Below are 22500 nucleotides of genomic sequence, written 5' to 3'. Positions count from 1 at the left end.
GGCCCTGTGTGTGTGTGTGTGTGTAGGGTGTAAGATAGGCCCTGTGTGTTTTGAGCTATTTGTAAGTAAACGTCTAGTGTTATCTGATGGCTTCTGAATACATAACTAAGCATTAAATAATGCCTGAATACATAACTAACCATTAAGTAATGCCTGAATACATAACTAAGCATTAAGTAATGCCTTGTTAATGCTTCATTATCACAGCTTATTAGAAAGGTCGTTTTGCGTCGCCCTGCTCACAGACAGATGAACTACCAAAACTGTCCTCGAAACGTAGCCTAGGTTATAGGGTAGAGGTCAGGGTCGGAGGTCATACCACAGGGTATATTGAAGATGTCGGAGGTCATACCACAGGGTATATTGAAGATATACCGGTGTGGTGTGCGTGTGTGGTGTGCGCGTGTGTGTGTGTGTGGTGTGTGCGTGTGTGTGGTGTGTGGTGTGTTGTGTGGTGTGTTGTGTGTGTGTGTGTGTGTGTGTGTGGTGCGCGCATGTGTGTGTGTGGTGTGCGCGTGTGTGTGGTGTGGTGTGGTGTGTGTGTGTGTGGTGTGTGTGTGTGAGCTCAGAGCTCAACAGTAGCCTCTGCAGGCCTCTATGAGTCAGAGCTCAACAGTAGCCTCTGCAGGCCGTGCTGTGCACTGTCCACTGGCCTGCTTTATCACTGCCTGATAAACTATATACCAATATACAGTGCTGAGCTGTGATTGGTCCTGTGCGTGCCAGTGCTGAGTTGTGATTGGTCCTGTGCGTGCCAGTGCTGAGCTGTGATTGGTCCTGTGATAAACTATATACACATCAATTGAATCATATGCATAAGTGGTTCCTTCAATGGAACTAAAAGTAGTTCCCACATCTATTTGAACATTACAGTTTGGAACCTTATGTGTGTGTGTGTGTGTGTGTGTATTTGGAACCTTATAGTGAGAGGAGTTTGGATTTGTTTATTAATGTCTCTGTTTCTCTCTCTCTCCCTCCCTCTATCCATCTCTCTCTCCCTCTCTCTCTCCCTCCCTCTCTCTCTCTCTCTCTCCCTCAGTCATGTGCTACCATCTGAGGCGGGGCCTAATGCATCGGCCAATCAGTCCAAACTGAGCCTCTGCCCCTCACACAGCTCTCAAGGTCAGTCCCGCTCAGCCCAAGGTCACAGTCACGGATTGTGTGTTTGTGTGTGTGTGTTTGTTTGTTTGTGTTTGTGTTTGTGTGTGTTTTTGTGTGTGTGTGTGTGTGTGTGTGTGTGTGTGCATCTGACTCTGCTGAGTGTGGGGGGTGGAATGTTACATCCGTGTGTGTGTGTGTGTGTGTGTGTGTGCTATCCGTAAGTGTGTGTGCATCTGACTCTGCTGAGTGTGGGGGGGGTGGAATGTTACATCCGTGTGTGTGTGTGTGTGTGCGTGTGTGTGTGTGCGTAAGTGTGTGTGCATCTGACTCTGCTGAGTGTGGGGGGTGGAATGTTACATGTGTGTGTTTTATGCAGGTCAGGATTCAAATGAGTATATAAATGTGGATCCCCAGCATACCAAAGACAACCCAACCCATGAGGGCCTTAATGATGGTAACACACACACATACGCACACACACACACACACATGTGCGCACGCACCGCGCACGCATGCACACACACACACACACGTGCGCACGCACGCACACACACACGCACGCACACACACACACAGACGTGCACACACACACACACGTGCACGCACGCACAAACGCACACACAAAGACTTACAGATTTCTGGCACTTACTCTGTTGTGTGTGTGTCTACAGAGAGTGACAGAAACAGTGAGGAGGACTATCAGAATGTGTCACCAGGTAAGTGTCCTCTGTCACACACCTTGACCCCACCGCGAAACCCCAGCCTGTCCGATATACAGCGTCACAGAAGACTAATTACGAGGTCTAGAATATGTTACGCCGTGATTCATATCATAGCCTGTTGGTAGTATTAAGTGATGTTATATACTGTATATATCATAGCCTGTTGGTAGTATTAAGTTATGTTATATACTGTATATATCATAGCCTGTTGGTATTAGATCATATTTATATGTTTATATAACATTGTCGTCCGTCTCTCTCTTCAAAAAACTCTTGAAGACATAAGCAACACACTTCTGACAACCTTACACACCTGATGTGCACTTACCACACTCTTCCCTCTTCCTCTCCTCATCACACTCTTCCCTCTTTCCTCTCCTTATCCCCTCTTCCTCTCCTTATCCCCTCTTCCTCTCCTCATCCCTCTCTCCCCTTCCTCCACCTCCTTCCTCTCCTCATCCCTCTCTCCCCTCCTCCACCTCCTTCCTCTCCTCATCACACTCTTCCCTCTCCTCATCCCCCTCTTCCCTCTTCCTCTCCACATCCCTCTCTCCTCCACCTCCTTCCTCTCCTCATCCCTCTCTTCTCTCCTCCACCTCCTTCCTCTCCACATCCCTCTCTCCCCTCCTCCTCCTCCTTCCTCTCCTCATCCCTCTCTTCTCTCCTCCACCTCCTTCCTCTCCACATCCCTCTCTTCTCTTCTCTTCCTCCTCTTCTCCCACTTCTCCTCCTCCATACTGTGACTAATAATATGTAGGGCCTCCTATACGCTAGTCCAGGGGTGGGCAAACTGTGGCCCGTGGGCCGGATCCGGCCCGCCAAGCACTTTCATCCGGCCCACTGAGCATTTCATTTGGTTATCAGGCTGCTCGCTATTTTTGTCCTGAGATAGAGACGGCGTTGGTTAGCTTTACTGCAAACTGCTCTTCACTCTCCTTAGAGAACGTTTACAATGTCAATGTCAAAACATCATGTTAAATAGAGATGATCGACCTACTCTTAGTTATCTCCTTTGCAGCAGATCTAACTTGAACGTTCTGCTACTCCTAATGGGGAACGCGTCTGCGCTCACGACCGGGAAAGAGAGTGGCAGGTTCCAGCTGGCTTGTCATTGTTGATAATTGATATCTCCTTCTTGTAAGAAACAGCTGGTCTTTGCTGGTTTTCTTCCAGAGGCCTCATTTATAAAACTGAATGTAGATTTCATCCTAAAACATTGTGTATACCTAAACCTTGCAATCTGTGTACACACGAAAATATTCTGATTTATAAAACGGTGCAGCGCACAACTTTACGCAGGTGGCTGCTTTGAATATACCAAGCTGTGTTATATTGTGTGTGCGTGCACAAGCGCCATACTATCCCATAAAAGGTCAATGCAAAATGATTCATGAATATTCTAACATTTATACCGATCATTTTATTTTTTATTGGCTATCGTTGGAATGATAGAGACGTCATCAATCTGGAGAAGGAAATCAAAAGTTGGCAGACAGCGATATAAGTGTGACATTTTACAAGTGTACCTAGTGTACCTAAGTGTGACATTTTACAAGTGTACCTATGTGAAATAACTGCCGACAATTTTGTATTAAAATAACTTAATAACCGTATCCTATGTTTTAATAGAATAAATCTTTTAACTCCTTACACATCCGTGGGTGTCAATGACAGAAGTCAACATAAAATAATTTGCATTAATTCGAATGAATTTGGCATTAGGCTACACTGTGGACATGAGCTTTATTTAGGCTAGCAGTCAGCGCAAGTAGCCTAGTAGATCACGCTGTTGGGAGAAGCATGATTTAGGCTATACTAATATTATTAAGGTACATCAATATCAATATCTTACTAAACATGATTTACTGAAAACGTTTGCAGTTTAGTGTAGACCTATTTGGCTGCAGCCTTGGCTACAAACCTCATAGTCTGCGATATTAATGATGGTGATCACAAAGGTAGTAACGTCAGGCCTGCTGCTGGCCATTTGGATGCCCTAAGCAGGACTGCTTTGTGGTGTGTGTTGTGTGGTGTGGTCTGTGTGGTGCAGGGGCGTGCAGAGACCTTTGAACGGGCAGGGGCTCAAATTGAAAAAAAAGGGCACATGGAACAAAATTTTCAGAAAACGTGTTAACTTTATTTAAAACTTAATTTTGATTACAACCCAATAGAGAATACATAGGCTACATGCAAATTATATCAAAATAAAACATCTTCCATCACACTGTATCCACAAAATAAAAATATAACATTTGCAAAGTGCAGCATGGAATCTTGCATCATGCTACCACAAGTTAAACTCAAAAAAATCCTTGTATCCTTCCATCAGACGGTATACAAACTATATTCTCAAAAATAAAGCATCTTCTATTCAATCATTTCACACTGTCCACAAAATAAAAATATAACATTTAAATGCAAAAGAAATGCAGCATGGAATCTTACATCATGCTACCACAAGTTAAACTAAAAAACACCTTGTATCCTTCCATCCAACTATATACAAACAGACAGATAGGTCATTTCAGTTTTCATTAGGCTATTGTCTACACAGAGATCATAGGCTATAAGGCTACATCTTATTGATTAAATTCAAAGCTAATTTTAATAGCCTAGAAATCTAGACGCACCCTAGCGGCAGCAAATATGTTATTGCCTAGTCTGTCTTGTCAGGCTATAATTTAAATTTTTATCACAGTGAACTACCACCATTAGCAAGCTGGTGTCTTGCAGATTCATGTGCTGTGCGTGTGGCCACTGAGTGAAATGACACGTAATGTAGCCTGCTGTAAACAGAGAACGACGTGTGGAGTTGGGTTAGTTAAACAACTACAGTAGCCTATGTCGTCGGCTTATGACGATTTAGAAAAGGTTTGCCTACTCTGTTTTATGAACTAGGTCTACTAACCTAAGCTACTATAACATAGTAACCTAAACAGAATATGTTATGAACGTTCAGCCTTAGATTGTCAAAGCTGCCAGAGGGGTATTTCACAAAGGCAGAATTAAGACATCCAAGATAAGTGATAAAGCGAGGTTTGTTGTCAGTGGGGTATACTACGAAGCACGTTAGACATATCTAGGCTATGTAGACATATCGAGGCTTGACAAAGGGGTATAAGGGGTATACGTTAAGTGATACTACGATTGCAGTTATGTGATATATTTGTCAAACTAGGCTTTCAGCTCAGATCGTGTAACGTGGAGACGCACAAGACCGCCTCTATTTAAAAACAATTACTTCCGCATTCATGAGCGATAGCTTAATCTACACTGCGGTCTTTTTTTGTGTCTAACCTATAACATCAAATAAATCAATGGTCATCAGTTGTTGTATGGTGTGCACGTCCATAGTGGGATATTTGCACGCACAGCACTATTAAAACGCATTCGAGATCCAAAATGTTAGTAGAGGTGGAGCTCCACCTGTAAGATATATGACAGAATCCTACACGTGAGATAACTTCGTTTTTAAGACAATTGATTGGTCAGTGGGCGGTAGATTACACGATTTGAGCTATAACTTAGCACATAACCTCCTCCCAACCAGGTTTGGTTGACAGCATAAGATACCATGGTGATATAGCGACACTAAAACAGATCCACTTTCGTGTCACAGCATAGCCTGGCTTTGAGCGCAACATACCTCGCTAATCCACTAATCGAGATTCGTAGTACACCCCACTGGTCATCCAAGCTCAACTCGTTTCACTAATGCCAATCCAGGATGAGTAGGAGCGACTATGTCAAGCCAGGTGTAAATAATTCAGGATGTGTGCGCGTTCTCGTTTCTGCTCCAAAGTGGAATAAAATAGACGCGAAAAATAGCGTCATTCACACAAAGTGAACCACCGCTTTTGATATACTGTAGACTAACAATGAAGTAAAGTTGTCCTTTTTGAAATGGGGAATCATGGCTATTTTTGTAAAACAGCAGGAGTAGGCGTGGTACACCAACTGAATGCAAATTTACGTATGCACCCACGTGTGAATGCTTCCTTGTCTCGGCACGCAACGTCATTAAGAAAGCGCTTGAAGCTCGCAAAGATGCACATAGTATGATATACCTTAATATTATAGTTGAAAACACCTTCGAGAACTTGCCCCTCCACTTCCAATCAACTACAGTAGGCTATTCATCAAACGTCTATCAATAAAATAAGCAAACAATTGAGTACCTAGGCCTATGTTAATAATTATAAGGCTATCAAGTAAAATAATAACCATATGGTAGTAGGCAGACAATCTGTTTTGTTTTGCGAGCAAATAGTTTATAAATGGAATAAAATAAAGCTCCTTAAAAATTAGCACGGAGGTCTGATGTGAATGACAGCTAGCTGAACCAATAAGACAACATAATTACCATTAGAATTAACTTAGCTTGGCTGTTAGCCTGGTCGAGACCAGGCTAGGTGCAGAGAATAAATCCCCATGGTAACTTATGTGCCATCTCTTTTGTGAAACCAAGTCAAGGCTAAATTTATCCAGGATAACCTAAAAATCCCAGCTTAATCCCTTATCTAGGTTTTGTGAAATACCCCTCAGGTTATTGAAATGAATGGACCATGACATGGTTAAAACGGGTTTGATAGCCTACTTCATTAAACATGAAACAACTTTAAACATTTTATTCTCTATCTCTAAGCTGAATATTGCATGTTCAGATAGGCTAACTGCCAAGTGACCTTACCGTGCTCCCAAACGTCTCCTGCAGCACTGTGCCTGCGTGCACCTTCTGAGAGTTCACTGAATGTTGTTATTTTTGTAAATTTCTAATTTCACAAACTATTAATGAGACATTTTAGCGAATATTCACGTTGGAACTAGGGGAAGTATTACACATTTTCAAAAGTAAAAAACGGGTCTTGTCCAAAGGGCACTTGGACATCAAAGGGGCAAAAGGGCAGGTGCTAGAGCCCCTGTAGCCCCCCTTCTCTGCACGTGCCTGGTGTGGTGTGTGTGTGTGTTATGCCCCCCCCCCCTCCAAAAAAAAAGAATTAGTTGAAAACACTACTAGTTTGATACTGTTTGACTTATTTATAAATGGCAACCTGTCACTTTAAGGGCATGGAGTCTACATAGCAACCTTTTTGCCAGTTAAATTCCAATTCACCTTATTCACGCGGTGGCCATAACAAGGCTAAAGGGTACACTTGCCATTGCACCTCAGTCCAGCAGATGGTGGTGGTAATGCACTCCTAAAAAAACTCACTAAAGAAGAAGAGGAACAGGCCAGCAAACCCTTCTTCATTTTCTGTGAGTTTTATTTTGGCAGTCTGCAAACGGAGTGCATTACCACCATCTGCTGGACTGAGGTGTAATGGCAAGTGTACCCTGTAGCCTCGTTCTGGCCGCCGGGTGAATAAGGCTGTATAAACAAACTCTAGCATTGTTTGTGCCACATTTATAGCACAATATTAACAATGATATGCATAATATTAAGTTGGTATAAACAGCCTTCATTGCTTTGGAAATGAAAGCATGTCATGATATGATGCTATCTAGACATTTTCTGTTTGCAATTAAAAGTCAATTATGAGCCTGGTAGCCACCTAGCCTGTCTGAGTGGAATGCGTTTCACTCGGCACATTGTGTGCTTTAAGTAAATGCTTATTAACGGGAAACAAATTATTGGAGACTTTAAGACTCACCAATTCCACTACACAAAGGCTAAGGCCACTCTTTATATTATAGTACATTTTCCTAATCCCAGTGAGTGCAGCCTGTTAAGGTGTGGTGTGGTGTTATGTGTGTGGTGTGGTGTGGTGTATGTGTGTGGTGTGGTGTGGTGTGTGGTGTGTGGTGTATGTGTGTGGTGTGGTGTGTGGTGTGGTGTATGTGTGTGGTGTGGTGCGTGTGGCATAGTCCATTTTCCAAATCCCAGTGAGTGCAGCCCGTTAAGTTCTCTCTGACAGTCAGGGCCGTAGGGTCAGGGTGTCGCTAGAAATGTTGCCCTGTATCCACATCTATTTCCCACACTTTCTCCTCCCTCTCTCTCTCTTCTTCTCCCTCTCTACTCCTCCCTCCCTCTCTCTTTTCCTCCTAACTCTCTCATCCCTCTCTAACCTCTCTATTCTGCTCCCTCTCTTCACCTCCTAACTCTCTCTTCTCATCCCTTTCTTCTCCTCCTAACTCCCTCTCTCTCATCCCTCTCTCTCTTCTCCTCCTCCCTCTCTACTCATCCCTCTCTCCTCCTCCTAACTCTTCCTCCTCATCCCTCTCTTCTTCTCCCTCTCTCCTCATCCCTCTCTTCTCCCTGTCTTCTCCTCTTAACTCTTCCTCCTTAACTGTCTGATTTCTCTCTCCTGTGTTGTGTTGTGTTTTTAAAACAAGCGTAATTAAAAACCAATAATTTATATAATTTGACAATAGGTTATGTTTCGCCATACATAATAATATGTTTATTTTAAATAGCGCCTTTCTCAAACCCAAGGTCGCTTTACATAGTAGGAAGGCAGGGAAACACAATAACAAACAAACAAAACAATACAACAGAGACAAGTTATCTGTATGGAGCTATGTGTTGGGTGTGGAGGAGAAGTGATCATTAAACAGAAAGGTCTTGAGATGTGCTTTGAAGAAAGGAAGAGAAGGACAGGCACGAAGGGGTTGGGGGAGGGAGTTCCAGAGTTTGGGGGCCAAGGCACTGAAGGACCTGCCACCCAGGGTGGAGAGTCTGGAGCGGGGAATAGCCAAGAGGTTTTGGTCAGAGGATCTGAGTGAGCAGGAAGGAGTGTAAGGGGTCAGGAGGTCGCAGATGTAGGGGGGAGCAAGGTTGTGGAGGGCTTTGAAGGTTAGTAGATGTACTTTGTATTTGATCCGGGACGGAACTGGTAGCCAATGGAGTTGATGGAGAATGGGGGTGATGTGTGCTGATCGTCTGGTATGGGTGAGGAGCCTGGCTGCAGAGTTTTGAATATATTGTAGACTTTGAAGGGTTTTAGTGGGGAGACCAAGGAAAAGTGAGTTGCAGTAATCTAAACGGGACATAATGAAAAAGTGAACCAAAGTCTGTGCATCACTAGCAGAGAGGAAGGGTCGGAGGCGTGCAATGTTACGGAGGTGAAAAAAAGCAATCTTAGTGAGAGATTTGATATGAGGATCAAAGCTAAGGGTGGAGTCAAGCTGAATGCCAAGGATTTTAACAACAGGGGTGGAGTGGACAGATGAGCCATCAATGTTGAGAGTGAGATGGGGAGATTTGGTGAGGATGCTTTTAGGGCCAATCAGCAGAATTTCGGTTTTGTCTGTGTTGAGCTTGAGAAAATTGTTTTGCATCCATAATTTTAAGTCAGAGAGGCATTCAGTGAGGGAGCGTGGTGGGGGGTCAGAGGGAGAGGGAGTGGTAAGATAGAGTTGGATGTCATCTGCATAGCAGTGGAAGTTGAGACCGTGGCTGCGAATAATCTGGCCAAGAGGGAGAAAGAGGAGGGGCCCAATATGAGAAAGAGGAGGGGCCCAATATGAGAGAGAGGAGGGGCCCAATATGAGAAAGAGGAGGGGCCCAAGTACAGAACCCCCTGTACTTTCACAACATCCTATCCTATATCAAATTAATAGAACTTCATTTTCAGTGCAGGTTAGGTGCATCTCCACTGAATTTCAGCATAACATGTCGGGAACAGGTAAGCATCTCATTTCACTTCCTCATTCGTTTCGACATGTCAGAGGTAGCTTAGCCCTGTCTGCTACAATAACATGTCAGAGGTAGCTTAGGCCTGTCTGCTACAATAACATGTCAGACGTAGCTTAGCCCTGTCTGCTACAATAACATGTCAGACGTAGCTTAGCTGTGTCTGCTACAATAACATGTCAGAGGCTTAGGCCTGTCTGCTACAATAACATGTCAGACGTAGCTTAGCTGTGTCTGCTACAATAACATGTCAGAGGCTTAGGCCTGTCTGCTACAATAACATGTCAGAGGCTTAGGCCTGTCTGCTACAATAACATGTCAGAGGTAGCCTAGCCCTGTCTGCTACAATAACATGTTCTTGAATTTCCCCTTGAGGATCAATAAAGTATCTATCTATCTATCTATCTATCTATCTATCTATGTCAGAGGCTTAGCCCTGTCTGCTACAATAACCTGCATGTCAGAGGCTTAGCCCTGTCTGCTCCAATAACATGTCAGAGGCTTAGCCCTGTCTGCTACAATAACATGTCAGAGGCTTAGGCCTGTCTGCTACAATAACATGTCAGAGGTAGCTTAGGCCTGTCTGCTACAATAACATGTCAGAGGTAGCTTAGCTGTGTCTGCTACAATAACATGTCAGAGGTAGCCTAGCCCTGTCTGCTACAATAACATGTTCTTGAATTTCCCCTTGAGGATCAATAAAGTATCTATCTATCTATCTATCTATCTATCTATGTCAGAGGCTTAGCCCTGTCTGCTACAATAACCTGCATGTCAGAGGCTTAGCCCTGTCTGCGCCAATAACATGTCAGAGGCTTAGCCCTGTCTGCTACAATAACATGTCAGAGGCTTAGGCCTGTCTGCTACAATAACATGTCAGAGGTAGCTTAGGCCTGTCTGCAACAATAACCTGCATGTCAGAGGTAGCTTAGGCCTGTCTGCAACAATAACATGTCAGAGGTAGCCTAGCCCTGTCTGCTACAATAACATGTCAGAGGTAGCTTAGGCCTGTCTGCAACAATAACATGTCAGAGGTAGCCTAGCCCTGTCTGCTACAATAACATGTCAGAGGTAGCCTAGCCCTGTCTGCTACAATAACATGTCAGAGGTAGCTTAGGCCTGTCTGCAACAATAACATGTCAGAGGTAGCCTAGCCCTGTCTGCTACAATAACATGTCAGAGGTAGCCTAGCCCTGTCTGCAACAATAACCTGCATGTCAGAGGTAGCTTAGGCCTGTCTGCTACAATAATATGTCAGGTAGCATAGGCCTGTCTGCTACAATAACATGTCAGAAGTAGCTTAGGCCTGTCTGCTACAATAACATGTCAGTCAAGTCAAGTCAAGTCAAGTCAAGTCAAGTTTATTTATATAGCACATTTCATACACAGAGGTCATTCAATGTGCTTTACATAAACAAAACCAAACGATAATAACAAATAAAAGCATAGAAGGGCAATATAGTCAAAGAATAGTTAAAAGGTAAAGATCATAATAAAAAGAAAACATAAAACACAAGGTAAAATCATTTAAAAATAAAGAATAATTAGTAAGCAAAAACAAAGGCAAAAGTAGTAAAAAAAGTAATAAAAGACAAAGTAGAATAATTATCGAGGCAGATTCAGAATTTGTAACTCGGCACAGTTAGCAGAAAGCGTCTGAGAACAGTTTGGTCTTAAGTCTAGATTTAAAACTGGCTACAGTTGGGGCCTTTTTAATGTCATCCGAAAGTTGGTTCCACAGCTGAGCCGCATAGCAGCTAAAAGCTGCTTCACCATGTTTAGTTCTAACTGTAGGTTTTACTAGCAGGTTTTTCACCTGGGACCTGAGAGGACGAGAAGGTGTGTACTGCTGAAGCATGTCTGACAAGTATTTAGGTCCTGCTCCATTTACTGATTTATAAACAAGCAATAGTGCTTTAAAGTCAATTCTGTGACTTACTGGAAGCCAGTGCAAGGACTTAAAGGAGAATTCCGGTGTGATATTGACCTAAAGTGTATCGAAACATGATACCGAGTGTGAACGTATGTCTCATAGCCCATCTCGGCTTGTCCCCTGCACTCCAAAATCTGGCGCTAGTTAGCCGATGCTACCAACATCTTTTTCAATAGTGGTGCTTCGGCATCGGGCTAGCCATGCAAATAAATCACTGTTTTACACCCATTTACGAGGCTCAATGTATCTCCACACTTCATTGGTAGACTTCCGAGGGCCCTGACATTTAAAACGAGACATTGAGAACTTTGAAAAAGCACTGGTAGTTTACTTACAAGACGATTTATACAGACAGTATCTTCACGAAGTTTAACGTTTGCAGCCATCTTGAATTTAGTCACGATAAGTCGAGCAATGAGTAAGAATGAACAGGTATGATAAGGGATCAGATTCCAAAAATAATTCAGTGGAAATGCATGGATTCCAGTTGCTGCTACTGGAAGAAACTGGAATCCATGCATTTCCACTGAATTATTTTTGGAATCGTAATTCGTAAATGGGTGTAAAACAGTGATTTATTTGCATGGCTAGCCCGATGCCGAAGCACCACTACTGAAAAAGTTGTTGGTAGCATCGGCTAACTAGCGTCAGATTTTGGAGTGCAGGGGACAAGTCGAGATGGGCTATGAGACATACGTTCACACTCGGTATCATGTTTCAATACACTTTAGGCCAATATCACACCGGAATTCTCCTTTAAGAATTGGAGTAATGTGGTCAGTTCTTTTAGTTTTTGTTAGAGTCCTAGCTGCTGCATTTTGTATCACCTGAAGCTGTTTAATAGTCTTTTTAGGAAGGCCTGTGAACAGTCCATTGCAGTAATCAACCCTGCTGGAGATAAATGCATGAATGAGTTTTTCTAAGTCATGTTTTGACATCAGCCCTCTGAGTTTGACAATATTTTTGAGGTGGTAAAAAGCTGATTTAGTTATCGCTTTCATGTGGCTGTTGAAATTTAGATCACTGTCAATTAATACACCAAGATTTTTAACAGTATCCTTTGCCTTCAACCCTTTTGTGTCAAGGAGAGTGGCAACCCTAAGTCTTTCCTCATTTTTACCAAATATAATTACTTCAGTTTTTTCTTTGTTCAGCTGAAGAAAATTTTGAGACATCCAGGTGTTGATTTGTTCTATACACTGACACATAGATTCAAGAGGACCATAGTTGTTTGGTGATAGAGCTAAGTAAATTTGTGTGTCATCTGCATAGCTATGATATGAAATCAAATTATTTTGAATGATTTGTCCAAGTGGGAGCATATAGAGGTTGAATAATAGTGGCCCCAAGATCGACCCCTGGGGAACACCACAGGTCAAGGACGTTGGTGTTGAGGTACAGTTTCCGATGGCAACAAAGAAGCTCCTTTCTTGTAGATATGATTTTAGCCAGCTGATAACTATGCCTGTAAATCCAACCCAGTGTTCTAGTCTGTGTAGTAAAATATTGTGATCAACAGTGTCAAATGCTGCACTAAGGTCCAGTAGCACTAGGACTGATGTTTTACCTGAATCTGTGTTGAGGCGTATGTCATTGGAAACTTTAATGAGAGCTGTTTCAGTGCTGTGATTTGCCTGAAAACCAGACTGAAAGTAATCAAAATACCCATTTGATGTTAGGAAGGTGGTTAATTGATTAAAGACTACTTTTTCAATAATTTTGCCAATAAAAGGTAGATTGGATATGGGCCTGTAATTGTTTAGCATGGAGGCATCCAGGTTATTCTTCTTGAGAAGTGGCTTTACAACAGCTGTTTTCAGTGACTTAGGAAAAGTGCCAGACAGCAATGATACATTTACAATTTGAAGGACATCCGCCGCTATGAGGTGAAAAACAGTTTTGAAGAAATTGGTAGGCAGAGTGTCTAAGACACATGTGGAAGGGCTGAGATTCTGTACCGTTTTTTCAAGTGTTTCGTAGTCTATCAAGCTGAACTCTGACATCAAGTTTAGTTTCCCTCTGTTTGTTGCTGGAAGTTCAGGTTGTTGAATTTGTAATTGAGCAGATATGTTGAGTCTGATTTTGTCAATTTTACCTTTAAAAAAAGATGAAAACTCATTGCATTTATTAGTTGAGAGAAGTTCAGGCGCTAATTGTGAGGGGGGATTTGTTAACTTATCAACAGTTGAAAATAGAATACGAGTGTTATTTGAACTTCTATTGATAATGTTAGAAAAGAAAGACTGTCTTGCTTTGCATATTTCAGAGTTATATGTGCGGAGCATCTCTTTATGGATTTCATAGTGGATCTGAAGTTTGTATTTACGCCATTTTCTTTCAGTCTTCCTACACTCTCTTTTTAGAAATTTAATTGCTGGATTTTGCCTCCATGGTGCTTTCTGTTTGTCCTTAACTTTCTTGAATTGTAATGGAGCAATGTCATCCATAATGTTTGCCATTTTTGCATTAAAGTGATCAAATAAGTCTTCAGAGTCTGACAGTTGACTTGACTTTAGTGAAAGTGCTTGCTCAAAGAGAGCACTTGTCTGATCATTTATGATTCTCCTTTTTACCATCATAGCTGTGTTTTGAGTGTGTGGGGACATAGACACATCAAAGAACACGCAAAAATGATCAGATAAGGCCAGGTCTTTAACAGCTGTAGAGACATCGAGACCCTTTGTGATAACAAGGTCGAGGGTATGGCCGAGAGAGTGTGTTGGCCCCTGTACATGCTGTGTTAGGGAGAAAGTATCGATTAGTGCAATGAATTCCTTGGCATAATTGTTTTCAGGATTATCCACATGCAAGTTTAGATCCCCTGATATAATAAGACAGTCATACTCTATGCAAACAACTGATAGCAGTTCACCTAGCTCTTCAAGAAAAACTTTAGCTGAATGTTTTGGAGGCCTGTAAATTGTCAGTAATAAAATCTGAGGAGAAGACTTAATGCATGCACACAGATATTCAAATGAAGTAAAGTCACCGAATGACGACTGATTGCACTGAAAAGACGTCTTGAAAATTGTGGCTATCCCCCCACCTCTTTTATTTGCTCTGGTAGCACTCAAGAAACTGAAGTTTGGGGGAGCTGATTCGATGAGAGTAGCAGCACTGTTTGCTTGATCTAACCATGTCTCAGTTAAAAGTAAAAAATTAAGGTTGTGTGTGCAAATTAGATCATGAATTAAGAATGATTTGTTTGAAAGAGATCTGATATTTAGGAGTGCTAGTTTTGTTAGTTTAAGTGTTGGGGAAATATGATCCATGGGGGAAATCTGAGGTTGATGTGGTACGGGTAGGAGATTGGACTGGTTTACCCTATAAGCTCGATGCATTTGTGTTCTATTTCTTGTCAATACAGGAATAGAGAATGTCATGGGCTTACTGGGTCCCGGCATGTTCTCAAAACTACTGTCAGTACCATTTATATTGCAGGGACCCTGAGAATATCATGCAATACAGTCATCATATAATTGTCCCCTGCTGCTGCCATCTGTATTTTCCACTGCACATTCCATGCTATATGCCGGCTGAGAAAATGAACTAAGAGGTTGCTGCTGCTTAAGAGATCCTTCTAAACGGGGAGGGGGAGGGCGAGGGGGTGGAGGTGCCCTTCGCTTCTTTGGTGCTAATGATCTTGGGCTAGTAAAACTCTGCATGGCTACTGGTAGCAGTCTCTCCATTCTTGCAGGGAACATCATGTGCTTGGGTGGGGATGGTGATGGGTATTCAGGGGATCCTGTGGAGTTTGAGTGGGTGGTGGGATGAAGGGGTGGGGATGGGGATGGGAGATTAGGGGGGTTTGTGTGGCCTGGGGAGTTTGATTGGGTGGGGACGTGATTGGGTGTGGGTGGTGATGGGAAATCAAGGAGGTTGGGGTTGAAAATTGATCCAGAGTCTCCATCTGCCTGCTGAGGTTCTGGGAAGTTTGTTGCAGACGCTCCGCTTTCAGCATGTATTCCAGTAGTGTATTCCATGTTGTTGTGTCTTTGTGGTGACAAGGAGACGACAGAGGTGGGGAGGGGTATTGGTACTGGTGTTACAACATGACCCTTCCTTTCTGATATCCTCTCAGAGGTAGCTTAAGCCTGTCTGCTACAATAACATGTCAGGTAGCATAGGCCTGTCTGCTACAATAACATGTCAGAGGTAGCTTAGGCCTGTCTGCTACAATAACATGTCAGAGGTAGCTTAGGCCTGTCTGCTACAATAACATGTCAGAGGTAGCTTAAGCCTGTCTGCTACAATAACATGTCAGGTAGCATAGGCCTGTCTGCTACAATAACATGTCAGGTAGCATAGGCCTGTCTGCTACAATATACGGTGTCCTCTGTGGTAGACACGGCCTTGTGACTGCAACTAGGCTACGTGACACCTGACGGTGCGGTTGAGGCTGATAATGGTCTCGTCAGCTGGTTTTACTTAATAAATTAAACAGAACTTAAAGAAAGAAACACCGTGGACATGACCTCGGTGGTGGACATGACCTCGGTGGTAGACATGGCGACATGGTGGTAGATAGGGCTATGCTCGCAGTTTAGAAATGGTGGGTAGTGGGAACCGGATAACTCCGAAGTCTCCTCTAGCCCTGTCTTTGTTGCCTTTAAGATTTCCTTTAAAAAAAGTTTCTTATATCAAAAAGGAGACATCAATTATCAACAAATGACAAGGCAGCTAGAACCTGCCACTCCCCCCCCCCCTCTCTCGTGCGCGCTCAAGATGCGTTTCCAATTAAATGGAGTAGCGTAATGTTGAAATTAGATCTGCTGCATAGCATGGAGATTGATGAGAGGACCCATATCATCCTTGCATGTGACATGCTGTTGCTGCATTCTGACACTAGAGGACCCAAATATATCATCCTTGCATGTGACATGCTGCAGAGGACCCAAATATATCATCCTTGCATGTAACATGCTGTTGCTGCATTCTGACACTAGAGGACCCAAATATATCATCATTTCATGCTGTTGCTGCATTTGGACACTGTAAACGTTGGGAAGAGTGAAAAGCAGTTTGAAGCGTGTGGTGGTAGCGGCAGCACTGAGTAACGTAATGAAATGTTGAAGTGTTGAAATCGTTTTGCTGGTCTTTGCTGGTGTGACCATCTCAGGAAGCTGGTCATGCTGGTGACCAGCCTGTCAAGCTTGACATAGTTGGTGTAAGATGGACATGCTGGTTTGCTAGAATAACCAACATAAGATGGCCAGTTAAACCAGCAACACCAGCTAAAATGGTACGCAAGCAAAACCAGCTGAACTACCATCATAAGCTGGGTAAACCAGCTGAAGGTATGTTTTCGCAAGAGTTTTGCTGGTCTAGCAGGTCAACCAACATAGGGTGGTCAAACAAGCCGGTTAACAAGCTGGTCAACCAGCAAACCACCTTACGCTGGTCAGGCTGTTTTTTCAGCAGGGCAATATTGACCAATGCAATGGTCATTCCTAGCTCTCGTCTCCTGCACTGTGGCTTAAACGTTCCTCTATTGCTCTAAGGGCTCCCACACACAGCTGCGAGCGGTGCAGCGCTGGAAACCACACACAGCTCGTCCACTGTTCATGGGCTTACGTCATCCGTTGCCCAACTGAATTGTGGGTCTGTTGCGTCGCGTTGCTCCTGTCGCTCGCGTTGAAAAGTTCAACTATTGCTGCACCGACGGACAACAACAGAGGGCACCAGCCAATCAAATTACGGTTATTCTTCAAGTCATTTGCATAGCTACCGTCAGGAACACCCACTGGCATGCGTCGACGGAACGCAACTGTGTGTGGGAATCACTTTGGATAAAACCGTCTGGTAAATTAATATATACAGTGCATACGGAAAGTATTCACAGCCATTAACTTTTTCGACATTTCGTTATATTACAGCCTTATTCCAAAATGGATTCAATTCATTTTTTCCTCAAAATTGTACACACAATACCCCATAATGACAACATGAAAAAAGTAGTTTTTAAATGTTTGCAAATTTATTAGAAATATAATATGTACGTAACATTGTTGGGTTGGGTTATTGGTCACCTCCCTAACTAAAGCCCTTCTCCACCAATCACGGGACGGCCAGCTCTAGGAGGAGTCCTGGTGGTTCCAAACTTCTTCCATTTACGGATGATGGAGGCCACTGTGCTCATTGGGACCTTTAAAGCAGCAGAATGTTTTCTGTACCCTTCCCCAGATCTGTGCCTAGAGACAATCTCGGACGTCTACAGACAATTCCTTTGACTTCATGCTTGTTTTGTGGTTTGACATGCACTGTTAAGTGTGGGACCTTATAGACAGGTGTGTGTCTATCCAAATCATGTCTAATCAACTGAATGTACCACAGGTGGACAGTTAACAAGCAATTTTGCAAAAAAAAATTGCAAAAATCTCAAACAAACTTAAAGTTGTCATTATGGGGTATTATTTGTAGAATGTTGAAGGGAAAAAATTAATTCAGTCCATTTTGGAATAAGGCTGAAACATAACATAATGCACTGTGTCTCTCTGCACTTGTAGCGCTGTGGATACTTCCCATAATGCACTGTGTCCCTCTGCACATGTAGCGCTGTGAATACTTCCCATAATGCACTGTGTCCCTCTGCACATGTAGCGCTGTGAATACTTCCCATAATGCACTGTGTCCCTCTGCACATGTGTCTGATGTCATCCTACAGGTGCGGGGTGAGTTGATGGCCATATTCAAATTTGCAGTGGTCTCTTAATTTTGTATATGACGTCAACTCATTTGAATATCACTCAGCAACCGTAAGATGACATCAGAAAAATGTGCAGTGGTCTCTTAATGATTTCCATATATATATACATGCCTGTAGGTATTGGGTTATACATGATATATGTTGTACATAGCTGGTTCAGGTGTAGGTATTTAGGGTTCTCTGTAGGTATTTTAGGTTCTCTGTAGGTATTTAGGGTTCTCTGTAGGTATTTTAGGTTCTCTGTAGGTTCTCTGTAGGTGTTTTAGGTTCTCTGTAGGTATTGTAGGTTCTCTGTAGGTATTGTAGTATGACATTTTGGCCTTAAAGGTGTTCACCATTTATGTGTGTGTGCTATATTCAACCATTTTCTCTTTTGGTATGGTCTGTGCACATGTTGAAGAAAGAGACGTACTTTAGTACGTAATTGCGTACTATTAATGGAGATGTCATGTCTTGTCTGACTTGTTAGGGGGGTATAAATTGTGTTTCCTTGTTTGTAACATCAGACTGCATCTGTTAGCAACACGACGTAGGTCTCCGGATTCGTGAATAAAGCTCTCTGAGATTTCTGACTCTACTCCTGGCTGACTGAGACTTCATTTCTCAAAAATCTCTAGACAAAATTCGGTTCCTACAGTATTGTAGGTTCTCTGTAGGTATTTTAGGTTCTCTGTAGGTTCTGTGTAGGTATTTTAGGTTCTCTGTAGGTGTTGTATATAGCTGGTTCAGGTGTAGGTATTTTAGGTTCTCTGTAGGTGTTTTAGGTTCTCTGTAGGTATTTTAGGTCCTGTAGGTGTTGTATATAGCTGGTTCAGGTGTAGGTATTTTAGGTTCTCTGTAGGTGTTGTATATACCTGGTTCAGGTGTAGGTATTTTAGTTTCACTGTAGGTGTTTTAGGTTCTCTGTAGGTGTTGTATGTAGCTGGTTCAGGTGTAGGTATTTTAGGTTCTCTGTAGGTATTTGCATCCTTCAAACCTGCTCACCTGACTCCTAATCTGCTCAATGGCTCCCCCGTGTGGTGAATTGTCCCCAATGCAACCTTACAGTCTTTGTTTCCCCCAGATTCCGAGCCTGAGCCACAGACCTTTCTGATTGGCTCGCAGGCCTCTCTGGACAGTGATGATGATTTGGACAGTGGAGCATATGTCAACGTATAGGTAGATAGATACACACACACACACACACACGCACTTTGTCATTTCACAACAACATGTTACTTTTATATAGTGCTTTACAGTAAAGGGAGAACCCTCACTCCAATTCCGGTGTGTGACACAGAACACTCACCACACACAGAATGCTAATGTAGCTAGCAATAAGGAAGACCACACACACACAGAACACTCACACACAGAATGCTAATGTAGCTAGCAATAAGAATGACTAGCCTACAGCCCTGTGTGGCTCCAGCAACACAGCACTTGTTGAGATTGAAATTGTAAGTGTGATGAAGCTGGAATATGAAGGCAAGTGGAAATCATCCCGTAGAGATGTACACACACACACACACACACACACACATCTGACTTTCTCCAACTTTTGCACATCTCCATAGAACTTTTTATTTATTATTTTTGATTTCTCCTCCATCCATCTACCCATGTCCTTGATTGCCTAGCCTTTCTGCCCCCCCCCCACACACACACACACACAAAAAACACACACACTTACATCATCACTGTCATCACCTCACATACATACAGTACTCTGCTTGCAATAGTAAGTCCCTTCACCATACTTGCAGTACACTGCCCCCCCCCCCCCCTCCCTACACAGCACATTATTTCATCAGGAAGCTTCTCCAACACACATCCCCAACATACTTACAGCACACTGCCCCCCCAATACACAGCACATTGTCTCATGAGGAAGCTTCTCCAACACACATATTGCACACTGCCCTCTCCCCACATACACAGCACACTATCACATCTCCCTTGTCATCCCCCCAACACACACACCAAGCCCCTTGGCAGTTGGGTTAGCCCCTTGAGCCGTGGATCTGCCCAAGGTTTCTTCCTTAGTAAGGGAGTTTTTCCTTGCCCCTGTTGCTCTTGGGTGCTCCTTGTTGGTGCCCCCCACCCAATCCCAATCCTCTCCCACCTTTCTTATGCAGCCCTTGCCACTTAATCTACTAAACCCCTCTTCTACTGCACAAATAGGCTGACACCAGACATAATTTCACTGCATTTCTTACATCCAGTAACTATATGCATGTGACAATAAACTTCCTTGTATCCTTGTATACTGAGACAGCTGCTGCCCTGGTGGCATTCATGTTCTTCCCCAAGACAAACGGGAACGCTATAAGTGCTACATGATATTAAATTACGTCACATTCGTGCATAAGAGCAACTCGGGCGGGGGTTGTATGAAGTATCTGGATTACAGCATCATATCATGCATAATGCCTTAGCTACATGCTAATCCAAAGTAACATCATGCATAGCGCCTTAGTTTAGCTACATGCTAATCCAAAGTAGCATCATGCATAACGCCTTAGCTACATGCTAATCCAAAGTAACATCATGCATAACGCCTTAGCTACATGCTAATCCAAAGTAACATAATGCATAACGCCTTAGTTTAGCTACATGCTAATCCAAAGTAACATCATGCATAACGGCAGGTTTGGCAGACTACCGCTACTCCACCATACCCTTCATCTTTTTGATGTTTCTACATCTCTCTCTCTCGATCCCTCACTGTTTCTCCTCCATCTCTCTCTATCCCCCCATCTCTCTATCTCCATCTCTACCTCTATATCTCTTCCATCTGTTGTTCCATCTCTCAGATTGGTCAGCTGATCACTGTGCTGCACTGAGACACAAGCTCCGGTTCCCGCTCACGCCGACGACCTCATCCTCACCCCATCAAAGCCCCATCCAGGCCGGTTCTGGGTTCCACAGGCCGGTTGTGTGTTCCACAGGCCAGTTCTGGGTTCCAAAGGCCAGTTCTGTGTTCCACAGCCAGTGCTCTAAGGCCTGTCTCGTTTCTGTGAATCTTCTGCTGACGACTCCTGAGAATGTTTTCTGTTTGACTTCTAGCCTTCATATTTAATTGGCTATTTTTTTTCTAGTTTTGATATTAATATTTGAGTCAAGCTTTTGTTAACTGTAACTAAGAAGGGTAGATGTTTACCTTCCTCTCAAATGTGTAAAAACCTGATTATTAAAGAAAGGGTGAATCCTAAACCATCTGACGAGTGTAAAAACATGATCAAAATAACAAAAACAAGTTCATGAAATAAAGAGTGGATCCTCCTAAACCATCTGACTACATGCCTCTGTCTGTTAGCATTGCGCTAGCTACAGTATAAACACATGCCTCTGTCTGTTAGTGTCGCGCTAGCTGCAGTATAAACACATGGCTCTGTCTGTTAGCATTGCGCTAGCTGAGCTGTGTTTTAGGAATGTGAGTTAGTTCCTGCCAAATATTTGCTTTTTAAAGGCCTGCACAGACTAATTATGTAACCAACAGGGGCGTAGCACAAGATCCTGGGCCCCCATGTTCCTCAACCCCACAGATCTGGGGAAGGATTCCAGAACACTTCTGCAGCATTGAAAGTGCCCAAGAACACGATAGCCTCCATCATTGGGCAGCCGTGGCCCACTGGTTAGCACTCTGGACTTGTAACCGGGGTTAAATGCAGAGACCAAATTTCCCTCACGGGATCAAAAAAGTATATATACTTATACTTAATACATTCTGATGGAAACGTTTGGAACAACCAACAGACTTCCTAGATCTGGCCGCTCGGCCTAACTGAGTAATCCGGGACAAAGGGCCTTGGTCAGACAGGTAACCAATAGTGATGGGCAAATGAAGCTTTGGTGAACCACTGAACCACAGCAGTGTGAACCAGCGACACTAGCTTTTGGTTACATTAACTGTTTGGGTTAGGACTTTTATGTTGAAAAATCTACATGTGGTGGCCATATTGGATTTTTTTCATTAGTGCCGCTAGCTTCACACTGCTGTGGTTCAGTGGTTCACCAAAGCTTAATTTTGCTTAAAGCTTAATGGATTTGTAGTCGTTGGAATTACGATCTTTCACAATGTTGTAATGCAATAGTTACGAAACAAACTGCAAATGTCTTTACATGAAAAATTGTCTTTAAAATTTACAAACATCATATGGGTAATTCAAGGCACAAGTCAACCGGGACCAGAAAATAATTTCTTTTTCGCCATAGACTGGCGTTCAAAATGTTTTGAAAGATAGGTCCCATGGAGGCAAACGGAAGGGGCGTCACTGGGACACTCTATAGAGTGGCGAAGTCCCGCCCCATTGTACTGTATGTGTGTTTCTAAGCAAATTTAGTTTTTTAATTAACATTAAAACAAAATAAAACATAATATCTATTTTAGATGCTCAGTATGCTGGACCAGACGGATGCTGTT

At 43.0% G+C, this 22500-nt stretch overlaps 1 protein-coding gene and 2 long non-coding RNA genes across 7 annotated transcripts in view; 2 read left to right on the top strand and 1 right to left on the bottom strand.

The window, feature by feature from the left end:
* The window catches only part of LOC121699564, a 54297-nt gene extending 33002 nt beyond the window's left edge, over window positions 1-21295 (top strand). For 2 of the 5 annotated variants that reach the window (XR_006026978.1, XR_006026977.1), the window contains exons 8-14: window positions 1040-1122; window positions 1478-1555; window positions 1773-1817; window positions 9398-9448; window positions 19159-19253; window positions 20891-20985; window positions 21026-21295. Coding sequence is in view for 3 of the 5 variants with exons in the window: in XM_042081822.1 (XP_041937756.1) it covers window positions 1040-1122; window positions 1478-1555; window positions 1773-1817; window positions 9398-9448; window positions 19159-19253 (352 nt within the window). In the remaining 2 variants the exon portion in view is untranslated. Of the gene's footprint in view, window positions 1-1039; window positions 1123-1477; window positions 1556-1772; window positions 1818-9397; window positions 9494-9884; window positions 9944-19158; window positions 19254-20890 lie in introns of those variants that run through there. The other 3 variants (XM_042081822.1, XM_042081824.1, XM_042081823.1) reach the window with 3 other exon arrangements.
* Window positions 1-22500, bottom strand: part of LOC121699577 — a 25646-nt gene that overhangs the window by 1296 nt on the left and 1850 nt on the right. The window contains exon 2 of the long non-coding RNA XR_006026989.1: window positions 19371-19479. This is a non-coding gene — a long non-coding RNA (uncharacterized LOC121699577). The remainder of the gene's footprint in view (window positions 1-19370; window positions 19480-22500) is intronic.
* Window positions 16757-19149, top strand: LOC121699574. Its single transcript, XR_006026986.1, has 3 exons — window positions 16757-18261; window positions 18302-18870; window positions 18974-19149. It is a non-coding gene; the product is annotated as an uncharacterized LOC121699574 (long non-coding RNA).

The sequence above is a fragment of the Alosa sapidissima genome, chromosome 24 (assembly GCF_018492685.1).
Source record: "Alosa sapidissima isolate fAloSap1 chromosome 24, fAloSap1.pri, whole genome shotgun sequence".
NCBI classification, from domain to species: domain Eukaryota; kingdom Metazoa; phylum Chordata; class Actinopteri; order Clupeiformes; family Clupeidae; genus Alosa; species Alosa sapidissima.
Note: the sequence above shows the minus strand (reverse complement) of the source record. Positions and strands in the feature narration are given on the sequence as shown.